General features: G+C 50.5%; 1 protein-coding gene across 1 annotated transcript in view; it reads right to left on the minus strand.

The window, feature by feature from the left end:
• Nucleotides 1–3,327: 3,327 nt before the first annotated feature.
• TMEM163 (transmembrane protein 163) overlaps nucleotides 3,328–15,255 on the minus strand; it is a 282,559-nt gene continuing 270,631 nt past the window's right edge. Inside the window, exons 6-8 of the mRNA XM_040474918.1 lie at nucleotides 14,089–14,200; nucleotides 5,625–5,766; nucleotides 3,328–4,341 (exon numbers count right to left, since the gene is read on the minus strand). Coding sequence (XP_040330852.1) covers nucleotides 4,281–4,341; nucleotides 5,625–5,766; nucleotides 14,089–14,200 — 315 coding nt within the window. The 3' untranslated portion in view covers nucleotides 3,328–4,280. The remainder of the gene's footprint in view (nucleotides 4,342–5,624; nucleotides 5,767–14,088; nucleotides 14,201–15,255) is intronic.

Below are 15,255 nucleotides of genomic sequence, written 5' to 3' on the forward strand. Positions count from 1 at the left end.
CCACAGCATAAATGCCCGCACACCCGTACGAGGCCACAGGAACCCTCAGGAGAAGGACTGGCTTCCTCCAGACCAGTCTGTGCCTCCCTGGCCGCTCCGGGTCTTTGGCTCTGAGGAGAGCTGGTTGCCAGTGTGCTAGTGGGCCCGTGCTGCCTGCCAGCCATGCCCTGGGTGAGATCTGAGTTCATGAGCAGCACTAGCCCCAAAACACTTTTTCTGATCATCATAAAGGGAAAAGAATAGGCACCCTTTTTGTTTCCTTAGGGAACACAGGGTTTAGTAAAGGTGATGAAACCGTATGCTATGTACAGGTGCGTTTGTGCTTTTTAGACCAGACTGAGGGAGGCCACCCCATTTCTCCAAGGTGGTTTACCTAGATTGTGTATATAATTGGGACAGTACTAGCCTCTTCCATGACCCCCAAATCCTTGATTTAAAAAAAAAAAAAAAAAGTATTTTGTTAACGACAGGCTTTGTTGTGTTACTGTTCCAAACCTGGATTGCTTTATTTATTTGAAAGTATTTTATTTTCCATATTGGCTTCCTTCTAATCCCATCCATCCCATAGGGCTGCAGCGCACCCCCCAAGGGCAAGAGATGGATGGACATAAGTAGATCCAGACTTCTTTAGGAAAGTGGGAATTTCCTAAAGCCGAGGGTGAGTTCCTTTCATTCTTGTTGACTTCAACAAAAACCAGAAACTCAAGTTTTTATAGCAAAAGGCCAAATTAGCTGTACAGTCTCAGAGGCAGAAAAAAATTACCCTAGCTTTTGTAGCACCTAGGGTTTTTGTGAGGACTCAGTGTTTAGCAGTGTCTGGCACGTAGTAAGCCCTCGTAAATGTGAAGTATTGGTATTATTAGCATTTCATAAAATTTGAGAAATAAGGAACTAATACCTACAGGAAAATAGTATTCCCAGTTGGTGGAATGTGGTAGGAATTACTGGTATAGGTTATCCAAGCCCCTTGCGTGCCCGTCCTGCTGGTTGAAATGTTACTGAATGCACTGATTTGCAAATATGCCTGACTTCAGCCCCAGATGAAACTAGGCTGTAGGAATGTGTAAACTGGAGATGAGAAGGGTGACCCACATGCTGGACTTCACCCCTCTGGTGTCTTCTGGACCATTCCAGGGTTCTTCTCTGCAGAACTTTTTGAGCTAGAAATTAAAAATAAGTTCTCTAACAGACTCTACCCCTTAAATCAAGCTTAACTACATTCCTCTGAAATGAAATAATAAAGACTTTCTGTGTTGTTATTTACGGAGAAAGGAATGACCAATTGAACACTTTCTCATCCCCCAGGAAGTCCCTTTGCTGTTCCCTGCCGGCCAGGGTGGCTCCTCCACAGTCCAGCCCACAGGGATCAGACCCTGGGCTGGTTAGCTGCCATGTGTTTGTTCTGGCCCCAGTCCCCGAGAAGACTCACCTCCCCTCCAGGCCAGCTCAGCCTGGGGACCCCCAAGACTGACCAAAAATGGAGCCATGGGGCGTGAAGGGGTGGCGGGGGAGGGGGGTTAGAATCACTCCTGAGGGCTACTGCGTTTCAGTGGTGTTTTCCCAATACACCTCTGTCAGTTTGCTTTTTGTTTTATTGGGTTTTTAGTCTCTCTCTTCCTTGATTTATTAGAGTTTTGTCTTTCTTGGCACTATTCTGGATAGACTGCAATTGGGAATATGGAGGAATTTGCTGGAGTGTAGGGTTTTTCTAGGTTCCTTTGGATGCTTTACTGAATCAGCAGTCCTGTACATCTTTGGGTATAAGATTGGAATTTACCTTCTTAAAAGCATCGTTCCCTTTACCCCAGATTCTTTGGCGCCTTAGGACCATTCCCACCCTCCCCGTGTGTTGAGGCACAGCAAAGGGCAGCTGTGTGCTCCTGTGGTGGAGGGCCCATGTCTGGGGGGGGGGGGGTGGCAGGGGTGGTAGCGGGCACTCAGGTGGGCAGTGCCACGGGCCTTGAAAGCCTTGCTGGCACCGGAGGATGGGAACTTAGCAGAGTCCACCACCTCCTCCAATGCCAAGGTGGGACAGACCTGGGAAGCATTTTGCTGTCATGCCCAAGTATTAACAGGACAAGAGCAGGATAATCGATGCCAAAGGAGATGGTGATACTCCTTCTACTGTAGTTGCTGTCATAACCTTGACGTCCTTAAGCTAACGGCCGTTTGCGTCTGTGTCCCCAAACAGCTCCTGGTACCATTTTCTACTGTTCACTTCTGGGGTGATGTAGTGCAGGATTCTACAAATAAGGTGTTGCTGTCCAAGTGTACTGTACCGGCATAGAGAACACTGCTTTGTTTTCCACTGTCGTAGAGAAAACTAGGGAGAACTTTATTTTTCAATAAACTTTTGTTGTGTGACAGGTGGCAGTGGTTTTTGGGGGTCGGGGGGGGGGGTGCAGGGTCACCGATGGAACAAATCCAGCTGTATCCTCCAGTGCCGGCATCCACTAAGGACATCCCACCATCTGCAAACACCCTGTGGAAAATGCTAATGAGAAGGTATGTTTAAGGGGTGGGGAAGGAAGGGTTTTACTATGGAGTGTTCTATCACATCCCCCAATACTGATGTCAGAGCACACCCCCTGCTTTACATTCACCTACAAGGGAACAGAATTGGCAAGAGGATTCGTGGGCTTTGTTTTCTTTTTGAGATGCCCTGGAAACAACAAAGGTCACGGCCAGCCTTTCTGCAGCCAGTGGTATTCCTGGCTACTGCCTGGAACGCAGACACCATGCAGTTCTCATCATGCATCTATGGGACTCAGGTCCCCAAAAGTACCAGCAAAAACTTGAATGCTTAAGTTTGGGGGGGGGTACTACATCATAGCTTCCCCTCCCTGAGCTTCCACAATGTAGATGAGCTACAGCGAGAAAACGTGCAAAAAAGAAACCTATCGAATCTTGCATTTCCCAGACCCACTCATACAGTCGACCCTTTTTCCCATGTGACATTTTAACATCCCATAGAACCTCCTCAAAATGCTGTTGGAGGAAGGAAGCTATGCGGGAAGCGTCAGAGTGACTCAAGGTCAGTGACCCCTCAGAACGAACCACCTCCCCTCAGCCGGCCTGAGACAGCCCCATGGGAGATGGGGCATGGCATGCAGGGGTGAGGGCTGGGAAGCAGAACCCGGCAGTCCCAGGCACCCCCACATGCATGTGCAACCACCCTACCTCACAGGGTCTGCAGAGCCCATTAGGACCGTCCTTCAGGGTCTCCCCACTCACCACCCCCAGGCACAAGTGACTCCTTCCACATCATCCTTCACACCGGAGTACCTTGCCAACACGGTGACGCTCCAAGATAACCGCCCCGTACCATACAAAACAGGTAAAGGTCTTTATTGGTCAGACACTGTTGCTTGGACAAGCTGCAGTGCCAGAGGTACAGAATGTTGTGTGTCGGGGGAACATTTTTACAGAATCTATACCTAACGTTACATCAACGGAGAACATCTTGTTCCTTACAGAGGGGCAAGCCATCTCTAACAGACTGTAATGTACCATTACCACTTAACACAGCATATAGATATATGCATAAATGGATAGATTATATAATTATTTATTACAAATAAACTGTAGTTTCACATCTCTCAAAAATGGATCCTGTTTTTACATGTATGTTCAGGTTCTGAATGTACAAGAAAGGGTCATGTGCTTAGTTCAACCATGCAAAGCTCATACGTGTATCACTAAGTACTTTTAAAAATAGAATGGTCTCCTTTTGAACTCTGTTTAGATTGGGGATTAGTAAAACAGTATGAAACTAATGAAATACCTTGATAGAAATTAGGAAGTGATCTATACTGATGGTTCTGGGTATGTAAAGGGGTGAGGGACAGAAGGTACCGTCTTCCCTTAAAATCTGCCAGGAGATACGAGAGTCTGGAAGTGGAGGTGGGTCTGGGCAGGTGCTATCCAGATCAGGCTTCAAGCACCACAGAGGAGCTCTCTGCCACGTAGAGATTGTATCCTACCCACAAAAACATTTTTACTCCAGGAAGTAAAAAAGGTCAGTTCTCACTGGAGGTGGGGAAGCCTGTCCTCACCCCTGTGCGTGTTGTCCTAACATATTTGACAGGGGCAGTGGAGCAAGGGGGAGCGGTGTGGACCGACCAGCTGGGCAGACCTTGTTCCCAGGAACACAAAAACCTCCTAAAAAGTAACTGGACGTTCAGTTAAATATTGGCACCATCTGCCTGCGTGGAAACCTGGTCCTCTTGACTGTCTTCCTGCGGATGCCGAGCAGCCCGCTCTGGCCCCGCTGGCCGCTGTCACTCAAACATCTCGTAGTGGCGGGTCTGCCTCACCCTGGGCACCATGTCAATGAGGAGTCTGCAAAAAGCAAACACGCAGGTCACCCCAACAGCCCTGGAGCTTAAGCACTTGGGGAAGCAAACAGAAGGCTTTTTTAAAGCTATAAATCACATACAGTAACATTCAACCTTTTTATAAGCAATTCAGTGTGTTTTGGTATATTCATAGATTGCACAAACCCTAATTAGCCACTGTCGAATTCCAGAACATTTCTATCGCCCCATCCCCCCTGCAGTCAGGCCCCGGTGGTCCCCTCCTCTGGAACCTGCTCATGTACTCTTGGTCTTTACGCTTGGGCCTATTCTGGACATTTCGTATGTGTGGAATCACATACGTGATCACATAACGTGGCCTTCCGTGACTGGCTGCTGACACCATGTCTTTGAGGTTCCTCCATGTTTTGGCATGGGGCAATACTTCGTTCTTTCTGGGGCTGAGGAATACCGTGCGGCTCTACCATACTCATCCACTCACAGACTTTTGGGTTGTGCCTACTATCGATAACTTTGCTGTGATGGTTGATGTGCAAGTCACTGCATGGCTGTGTGTTTTCGTGGCTCCGAGTAGACAGCAAGAAGTGGGAACTCCGATGCTGAACATTTGCGGGAACGACTCCTGTTTGACATTGAAACCAGCAATGGGTGATGCTCTAGTGTCTCCTCATCTTGGCCAACGCTTACGGCCCATCTTTATTATAGCTATCCTCACGGGAGCCAGGAAGTGTGTCAACAATTAGAAACACAACACCTTTTAGAAACCGTTCTCTCAAAGCCCGGCTCTAGCCCGGATGTGTGAACACCGAGTCAGTGATGGCTGGGCAGCATTTCTTCAATGAGAGGACTTATGGTGGGTTTATCCTCACAAGTGGTCCTTTTGCACTGACAAGTCCCTTTTGTAAAAAGTTTCCTTAGGTGGGGTCTGTCCGGGTGGTGCTGCTGGGCCCTGCCCCCTAAGCATTCCACAGAAGCAGGCAGCAGGAGGTGCTTACCCAGTGTGTCATTACAGAGAAAGGGAAGGACACACATCCTCAAGCACAAAGAGTGAAGAGGAAGACCATGGAGCAAGCTGTCAAGACCACAGATAGAAGTAAGCCTCTGACAAGTGGCCTAGGCTTTAACTCCTAAGAGCCCTTGGCTCCTTTCTGTGCCAGCCACAAAAACCTCTGACCCCTGCTGGGGGCTTTTCCAGTCACCTAATCTCTCCCAGGCTCAGGAGTGTCACAGGTGCAAGGGGTGACTGTCAGGAGTGAAAAATATGGCACTCCTGGCCACTGGGAAAGCAAAGACAAAAGGAGAACTTACTTGACCCCGTAGGCAAAAATGGTGAGGCCGATGAGGACACCTATGCTGCCGTCCAGGTACCAGACGGCCGCGTTATGCTTGAACACCTCCGCGCTCAGAAGGATGGAGAAGCCCATCACGCCACCCACGAGGGAGTTAAACCCTGGAGAGACAGCAAAGAGAGGCTGACAGCAATGCCGAGTAAACTTTCTTAGCCACCAATGAAACCACCCAAAGGCCAGGCGTGCCTCCACATCCCGGAGCATGTGCTGCAAGGAACGTTGCCCAGAAGCACTCCAGAGTGACAGCCACCACCTCAGACACCCACATGGTGCCTTGGCAAGTGTCCAGGCCCCGCCAGGTGCCGAGGCCCATGTGACACGTTTGTCGTCACTGTCCCACACATGAGAATGCAGACCTCAGGAGGAGCAGGGGCTTCTATCCCTGTTGAACTTGTAGGGTCCAAGACAGCATCTGCACACAGGAGACACTCAAATCCTTGGTGGCTCAAATGTCTGCTGAACCAAAGACCAACCTGGAATCTTCTGCATCGTATCAAGTCAGATTTTTATCCCACTTAACCAGCGAGAGAGCTAAGCTGAACAGAGTGAGGTTCAACCCGTTGACCGAAGGTTACACAGATTGAGAAAGGCAGGGCTGGGACTCTACCTGAACCCATGTCCTTTCCCTCCAGAGCCTCACATCAGCTGGGGATTTTCACTCTCCAAGAAAGGAAATGCAAAGTCTAGAATTTGTGACAGGGTTGCAGAGATGGCAATCAAAACAGAACTGGCGCTAACAGATACTGACCAGAGTCTCCTTGCACAGATGGTGCCTCATTTGATCCCCACTTCATTTGACCTGTGAATTTTCAAAAGCCACATGGGAATGAACAGCTTGGAGTGGCCGCCGGGGGTCACACCTGTCTCAGCCTGACAGTAACCCCGAGAGAAGCTCTAGGCCCACGCACCTCCCCCACAACAGGCGCCCCTGCGTGTCTGGGGCAGCTCCACCTGCTCAACTCAAAAGCGTTGGCATCAGGTTCAAGCATGAAGATCGGGACTGAACGACCTCATGTGCATACACAGGGGGCCATACATGTGGAGAGAGGTTCTAGATAAAGAGCAGGGGAGAGAGGAGCTGAGCAATGCCTACATCCAACCCCTTTCTCAGGACCCAGGGAGTGGACTTGGGCAGGCCACTCCCCAGTGATGGGAACAGCTGGACCTAGCGGGCAAGGAATGATGGTCACTGCATGGGACCTTCCCTCTCTCCCCTCAAGTGTGCCTTCTCCCCACTCCAGCTCTCTGCTGCTTCCATGACCACGGACTGCTTAGAGCACGTTGGTCCAGACAACACTACATCATTTTCCCAACACCAACCCACCACCCACTGTCCGCAGCTGCTGTCCCTGCATAGAGCCAACTTCATGTCTGTCCCCGCTCCTGAAGCATCCTTCCTGGGAGAAACCTCACATCCCCCTTCTCAGACTCCTTCCTGAATCCCATGCCACCTCCACCACAACCTCAGCTCTGCTGCCCTTCACACAACTCCTGGAAGAGCTGTCTCCCTGCCACGGCTCCTGCTCCAGTCACCCTTCCTCCTCCGGCTCCACCGTGGCGAGGTCATCAGTGACCAGGCTGCCACCTGCCAGGGATCATAACCTGTGCTCTGCTTCACAGGGCTGGCTCTCCTCTCTGCCCTCCACCCATCCCTTCCCCATCCTGCTGCTGGATCCTTCTCCTCTCCCCTGGGGGCGCTCCTTTCCCCGGTGCAGTTGTGGGAACCCCTCCTCTGCCTGTGTCCTCCCCACATGCTCTCTTTGTTCTGACCTTCTGCTGAGCTGGAAACCCACCCCTAAGCATCTCCAACTGAATATGGTTGAAGCAAAAATCTCAATTTTTGCACCCAAACACCTGGCCCTCTTGCTACCTTCTCTGTATATGGTGCCACCATCCACCTAGTCCAAAAATCTAGGACCCCGTCCTTAACATCGCTCACACCCAAAATATCAAGTCTGACCATTCAAATGATTCTTTCCAGCTGTTACCTCCCAAAGTCTACCTCTCACCACCCCTGCACACCTGCCCCTTGACTGCACCCCTGCAATAGCCTTTCAGCATCTTCCCTGCTTCCCTCCTCCCCACACAGCAGCTGAAGGCCTCCAGTCGAAAAGCTGCCCAATTCTGAATAGCATCCAAACTCTGCAAGGCTGACATGAACAACCTCAGCCACCTCTCCCCCATCACACATATGGACCTCCCAGTGCGTTGTGCTCCAACCACACTAACACCTGCATCAGCTAACCCTGGCATCCCCCAGAGCCTCTAGACTCATCACCGTCAGCCTGTACCCCTCTTTCTGGGGTGTCTCATGCTGCCTCCTTCCCAGCCTGAACTCTCAGTGCCTGAAAGTGATTCCTCCGTACCCATCCCTCCTCTCCTACCTTCTCATTTGTGCTGTTATCATCCTTCTGCAGAGCTCTTCCCTTCCGAAGATGGTATTTGTACTGTTTTTCTTGTTACAGACATAAGCTTAAGGACAGGGGTTTTCTCTCTCGATATATTCCAAGTCCCAGAACAGAGGCTGAAGTGATTACTGCATTAATTAATGAGTTAATAGATGGAGGAGAGGAGGGTAGAAGGCATGGAACATGGCCTGGACTGTGCCAAGAGGGCTCCTACTTAGCAGCAGCTGGACTCAGCTGTCCTGAGAGAGGAAGCCATCCCAGGCAGGGCCTGTGGTTAGAGTGCTGGAGAGACGCCCCCGCTCCCCACCTGAGAGGGGATGTTGGGAGCTCAGGCAGAGATTTTGTTTCCGCAAGGCAGAGGGATAGTCAGAGGCTCCCTGGAGACTCAGCTTCCCCACTCCCTTCCAAGCTTGCTCAAGGGTCATGCCTGGAGAATGCTGCGAACTCAATTTCACCTGAATAAAGGTGATGGGGACTGGAAAAGGCAAACACCTCCACCTTCCTCCCATCCGGGGGCCACATCCTCCAAAGGCCAGGCCAGGGAACTATGAGGACACAGAGGCCAGGACTTGCTGGGAGCCTGGAGCTAGGGAGGGCTCTGCCTGCACTCCCATGTCTAGCCAGGCCATCCCTGCCTGCCACCCACAGTGAGCACCTCCACCCTTCACCAGAGGTCTCCTCTGATGGCCAGCCAGCCCAAGAGCTAGCTCTAGGTGCCCTAGAGAGAGCAGGCCCCACCCCATTTTGCCTCCTGGCTTCCCGTCAGTGTGGCCCCTGTGTGGTTGTTATCTATGGCTTCTCTGTGCTCACCTACCTCTAGACCATGAAGAAATGGGCTCACCATCCTTTCCATCTCCACTGTCCATGCAGCGCCTGTAGCAGATGCTTCTAAACCCTATGTTTTAAAAGCATCACGGCCCACCTGTAGCCCTTTGTCACGGCAGTGGGAAGCTTTGTGCCAGCTGAGTCCATCCCGGGCCCTGGCATGTGGAGCACCCGGGCCCTCCCTCCCTCTTGGGTTAGCCCATGATGTTGCCCTCTGCAGTCACATCCTCAGTGGTGCCTCCACCCCTCGCGAAGTAGGCAAACAGCAGGTCTGGAGAAGCAGAATTTCCTTCCTGTCCACTGATCCATCAAGATCCCATTTCCCCTTCCTATTATGAGAAGCACGCATTGACGCTCTTGCCTCAAGCTGTCCCTTGAATCTTCCTGTCCTTTTTAATACAAGGACACAGGCTACCTGGGCTGCAGTTAACATCTTGGGCTTTCTCAAAGTTGGGGGAATTTTGTTTCAGGGTGGCTAGAAGAAAGGGGGAGACAGGGAGGAGCTGACCACTGCCCCAGAGCACACTGGATTCATTTGCTCCCCGCTCCATCTTTATCAGGGGCACAGGTGAGCCCCTGGAGCCCTCAGAGAAGCAGGTGGAGCTCAGAGAAGATGCAGAGAACAGTGAGAGTCCCCCAGTCAGCCACTAGGTGTCCGCTCAGCTCCACCAAGTCACCTTGCTCTGCGGGGGCCCAACCCACGCAAGCAGCTAGTACACAGCTAGTGAATTCACTGAGTCTCCCCTCACTTACACCTTCTGGGAGCAGCTTCTGACTTGCTTGGCTCTGCTCACCTTTGCTTAGGGCAGAGCCTGACGCAGTTCAGCCCCACCTCCGTAAGCCTGCGCAAGAACACTGGGACAAGCACCAGGGACTAGGGGACAATCCCCTCTTTGCCCTGCCACATCCTTCTGAATTGAGAGCCTTTGCAGCCAATCATTTCACATGAATCCGGAGCTCACAGTAATGCTGGCCAGGTGCATGCAGCACACAAGGCCCAGTGGTCACTCACTGCTGGGTCCCCCCACCCAGGCTCACAGCTTGTTCCTGACCCCTTAGTTAAAACCAGAGCTGTTGTGAAGCGTAAATGCTATTATCACATTAAGAATGCAAAATAACATCAGAGGCTTTAAGTAGAGGCTCTGGGACAGCTGGGTGGCTTAGTCGGTTGAGTGTCTGACTTCAGCTCAGGTCATGGTTCATGAGTTTGAGCCCCACGTCAGACTCTGTGCTGACAGCTCAGAGCCTGGAGCCTGCTTTAGGTTCTGTCTCTCCCTCTCCCTCTGCCACTCCCCTGCTCGCTGTCTCTATCTTTAAAAAAATATTAAGAAGCTCTGACCTTAATGACTAGGTAAGAGTCTGCATAATTAAACACATTAATTTTATGCAGAAAATTCTAATTAAAGTTTTTCATGTGTTTGAAAGCCATCATAGCCTCTTGGTGCTCTAGATCTTGAGGGAATGAGGACAGTTGGCCCAGACCCAACTCAGGTTTCCATCTGTCCCTGCTGGCCCCTAGCTCGGAACCTCCCCCAGGCACCTTTCCACAATCTTCCTCTGTTTGATTTGTACTATTAACTTGCTGCACAAAGTCATTCTACCTTAATGTTTATTTTGAGAGAGAGGGAGACACAGATTCCGAAGCAGGCTCCAGGCTCTGAGCTGTCAGCACAGAGCCTGATACAGGGATCGAACCCACAAACCGTGAGATCATGACCTGAGCCGAAGTTGGACACTTAACCAACTGAGCCACCCAGGCGCCCCCTTAAATAACACAAAGCCAACTTCAGCCTAGTGCTGACAGGAACAATCTCATGTCGACTGAATATTCAAAGCAAGAAAACCAAATAAGATTTATTGCACTGTGTGGCAAGAGTGGGAAATTCCAGAATTTGCCCATACTCTGTTGTCCCCCGTTCCCTAAAGATCCGCTCTCTGGCTGTAAGGACACAACCCAGCAACAAAGGATCTGGTGGAGTCAGCCCGACCCAGTTCACACACAGCTCCAACGTGGGAAGGGCCACCACTCCAGGTGACAGAGGAGGCCTGCCCACCCTTCCTGCACCAGAACTTAGTTCCCTCTTGGGAGAGAAGCTCCGGGCTTGCCCCCAGCCTTTGGCCAGACCATGGGAGGGGCACTCCCAGGCAGCCACAAAGGATGCCCTCCAGAACCAGCCCCTCGGAAAAGCCCCTGACAGTAAAGATAGGCATGGCTCCTGAACCCCACTCTGCCCCTGCCTCCCAAAGGGATGGAAGAACAGAAAGGAGATAGTTACACACAGTTCCCTAAGATCTGCTAATCAATGAATGAGCAAAACTGGGACCCCAGATGATCCAGTTAGCAGGAGGCTGTAATTACTGCTGCACAGTCGGCTGGTGCTCCCACCAAGCAAGGGACTGTAGAGCTCGCCAACCCCCCAGGGGCCACTTATGGGTAACAGGCTTGGGATGGGGAACTGGCCACTCTGCACTTTGCAACAGTGCTCTCTGTCCTTCTGTGTGTGTGTCTCTCATCAACCCGATGGACAAGTCAACTCGGAGCCCAGCCCATTTTACAAATACTATCACCATTTCAATTCCCCCCATCCTCCAGCCCTCTGCCCTCCTCTGTCCCCAGCTGCTGCCACCCCCTTGGCTCCCCAGAGACTTCTCCCTGCTGCAGATCTCCTTCCCTTCACTCTGTCCTCCACCCTGACAGCCAGAGGGCTCTTTAGAAAACATCCATCATGTCACCTCCTCTGATAAATGTTTAACAAAACATCCAGAATCCTACTGTGGATCTGAGGTCCTGCAGGATCTGCCCTGTGCCCCTTCCCCCTGCACCCTTCAGGTACCCCAGGCTCTCTCCCCATACCATCCCCTCTGCCCAGGAATGCTCCCCCCCAACTTCTACCTGTTGGTGGAACAGTTATCACTCAAACTGTCCACTTCTCTTTGCCATGACCCCTCCCTGGTGCAAGACTGCTTGTGTGTAGTTGGTTTTGTGTGTAAAAATTAAAGAGTCAGAAGTGAAAATTTTAAAAAACATACTTATGGGGGCACCTGGGTGGCTCAGTTGGTTAAGCATCTGACTCCTGCTTCCAGCTCAGGTTATGGTCTCATGGTTCCTGCGTTCGAGCACCTCATTGGGCTCTGTGCTGACAGTGCAGAGTCTGCTTGGGATTCTTTCTCTGCCCTTCCCCTGCTTGCTTGCAAAATAAATAAAAATAAACTTAAAAAAAAAAAACAACATACTTATCATTGTGGTCTTCTTGATACACCTTATAAAATGGTGGGAGTTTACAAGGACAATGAAGCCTAAACAGAAACTCAGTATCTGAAATATCTAACTTTAAGTAAAACTATCACTCAAGGCAGAGGGCCCCTTATTCTGAGAAGAAGGAGTCAAGCTCCAGGATCATGGTGAGGGGATGGGAGGGCGGGTCTGACTGCTGGGTCCACACTCAGGCTTCTGGGGAAACACTGCCTGTGTCTCCACTGCAGTCAAGTAAACAGATAAAATGCTGATGCTCTGCAAGCCAGGGGGCTTTGTGACTTAGGGGCCCAGCTCAAGACTGGAAGAAGAGCCCCAGGTGAGGACGTACCCCTGGGAGCCTGGAAAGCTGTGCTGACCGGCCCAGCCTGCCCCACACCTGCCTCCTTTGCCCCTCATTTTCCAGTTAAAGAGACACAGAGAAGGAGGCACAGAACCGCCACTGGAGAAGCCAGGGTCCAGCCAGGTCCAGTCAGGCCTCTGCCCTATTTGGGCCTACAGGGCCCTGTCAGAGTGGTGTCCCTCAGAGCAACATAAAGGAACCTCAAAGGTGGCTGGAGAACCCACACCCAAACCCCTGCCTGATGCCCATACAGCCTTTAGCTCTCAGCCAAGCACACCCTGTGCTGTTCATCCCAGAGTAGAGAAAGACTCCGTGTCTACACAAGGCATTTTCTTTCTCAGGTTACAAAACACCAGACCACAAAGATCACAAAGAAAGACCACTCCTGCTCAGATTCTGGGTGTGCCCCCAGAGAGAGAAGGACACCCATATGGGCCAGGGTCTTATGGGACCATATACTAGGCTCAGCTTAATGCAAACCGCCTATAAAGCCACAGTGTCTCAGTGGGTGACAGAGACCTCAGAAGACTGGTCCAGCCTGTGGCCTCAGACATTCTCATGTGACTGAACCACAAGTTCTTCAGATCCGGCTCTGGGAGAAAGCAATCCGTGTATCTCAGAGAGGTTATCTAATTTTCAACTCCACTTCTGGGAGTCAGGACCCTTCATAACAATGGGACAGAAACCTGAAAGAGGTAATTCTGATCCTGTGTTAGGAGGTGGTTTCCACAGCTAACGTGGCACTTAGCACAGTACCAGGCACAAAACAACTCTGTAAAACCCAGGTGGTCCCTTGCTACTGCAGCATCATGTTCTAACAGCAGCAAACACAGGGCCTGATGTGGGCCGAACCCTGCCCACCCCCAGCCTGCCCTGGGATTCACCTGGGAGCTTGAGAAGCCAGGTTGGGCCACCTGGGTTGCACACACAGCGTCCCTCACATTGCTGAACACAGAACAGCAAAGAGGAGGGCTCAGTGCCAGTCGCTGGTCCTTCTGCTATTTTAAACTGCTTTTACTGCTTAAAAAGCTTGGGTTTCATATGGGCAAACGGCCTCCGCAGCCCAGGAGAAAGGTGGCACGTTCCAAGTCCAGAAGTAAACACCAGGCCCTGCAGGAAGTGGCACTTGAGGAAGACTGGAAAGCTGGTGGTCAAAATGTCATGTAGGAGCGCTAGACACAACAGGGTCCATCTTCCCTGGTGTGACGTGGGATCCTGGCCCCTTGGACTGGCCATGGAGGCAGCACCAAATCTCAGTGTGCATCGAACGGGCTGGGGCGCTGGTGTAATTATGACTTGCTGGGGTCTGGCTCTGGAATCTGTATTTTTAACAAACACCACAGACTGGGAAGCCCCAATGTACCCTGTTAAGAGGTCCAAGTGGAGGTGACTCATGAAGTTTATTAAATTCCCAGGGTACCAGATATCTGCCCTAATATGGGAACTCTGAGAGTCATTAAACAGCCTGGGGAGGGGAGGATGGTGAGGAATAGATTCCAAATTGTTAAGCTCTTGTACAGGACAAGCAACTGAATAGTATCTTCCCTCACTGGGAGCTCAGCCCCCAAAAATCAGGCACACTGGCCTTACTCACCATCTGTTATGAGTGCTCTGCTGGTCAGAACCTTCCCCAGCATAAACTTCAACACAGCCAAGATGCTGCAAAGGATCCCACTTAAAATGGAGACGCTGAATAGGAAGTCATCCTAGAAGAGAAAAGTTCCAGATTTCAACAGTTCACCTCCTGCTAGAGCATATTATCTGCAAACCACTTGCCTTAAAGATCAGCTTTGTTCCCAGAACAAATAATCAGGTGAGTATGCTGCCACCAGGTGGGAGTATGTTGCTTATTCTGTTCCTCAGTTACCTGTGTCACTGGGAATTGGAAAAGATGATCAAAAACAATCCAGATTTATATTTCCTTAGACATTAAGTATTTCTTTTCCTTCAGGATATTCCCCTTCATGCTACTCTGCCAAAGTGTTTGGCAATCACTGATCAATAACAGAATTGGTCAAAATGCTAAAATCAGCATGTGCTATGTGGGGTTTTTCACAAATAATTCAAAAAGCAGCTGGAGAATAGGGAAACATATAAGTACACCACTGGACTAAGAACACTTCAACACAGAGCCGACTGAATTGGCCACAGGGCCAATTATGGCTGAAGCTACCTAGAACCATGTTTTAGCCTTAAATTCACACAATGCAATTAGAAGTTCAAATATAGCCGTCAAGGTGGGGAAAAGGCATCTAAAAATATAGTCTGCTATTGACGTTATCCTAGCACTTCCTATAAGTTTTTACCTTCGCTTTGCAAGCAAATGAATGAGTCACACACACAAAGGCAGGCACCACTATCTCATGACATTACGGTCCACCGAGCTCCTCAGCCTGGAGCTCCCATGCGTCACTGCCATGAGACTCAGCCTCCAGACTCTCTCCAATATTAAAATGCAACTTCCAGCAGAAATGTGATAAAGCATTACATATACACAAAGAAATAGGATTCCTTAAGCATCTTATTATCTAAATTCACTAACCTAGCAACAGAAAGCTGGGAAGAAGGAAGACAGCCTGTTTTCCCAGTTTTGAAACTAAATAAAGTCATTTGAAAAGTCACCTCCCTGGAAACATGATATCTGCAAGGCATGAAAGCATCTCCCCCACAATACTAATCGACAGTGGTTGATTTTAACTTAGGTGCCCAGATCCTTTGCGAATACTTCTGGGAGGTGCAGCTTAATTCCCTCCTCCCGGAG

The sequence above is a fragment of the Herpailurus yagouaroundi genome, unplaced genomic scaffold, assembly GCF_014898765.1.
Source record: "Herpailurus yagouaroundi ecotype Mexico unplaced genomic scaffold, PumYag 140, whole genome shotgun sequence".
NCBI classification, from domain to species: Eukaryota; Metazoa; Chordata; class Mammalia; order Carnivora; family Felidae; genus Herpailurus; species Herpailurus yagouaroundi.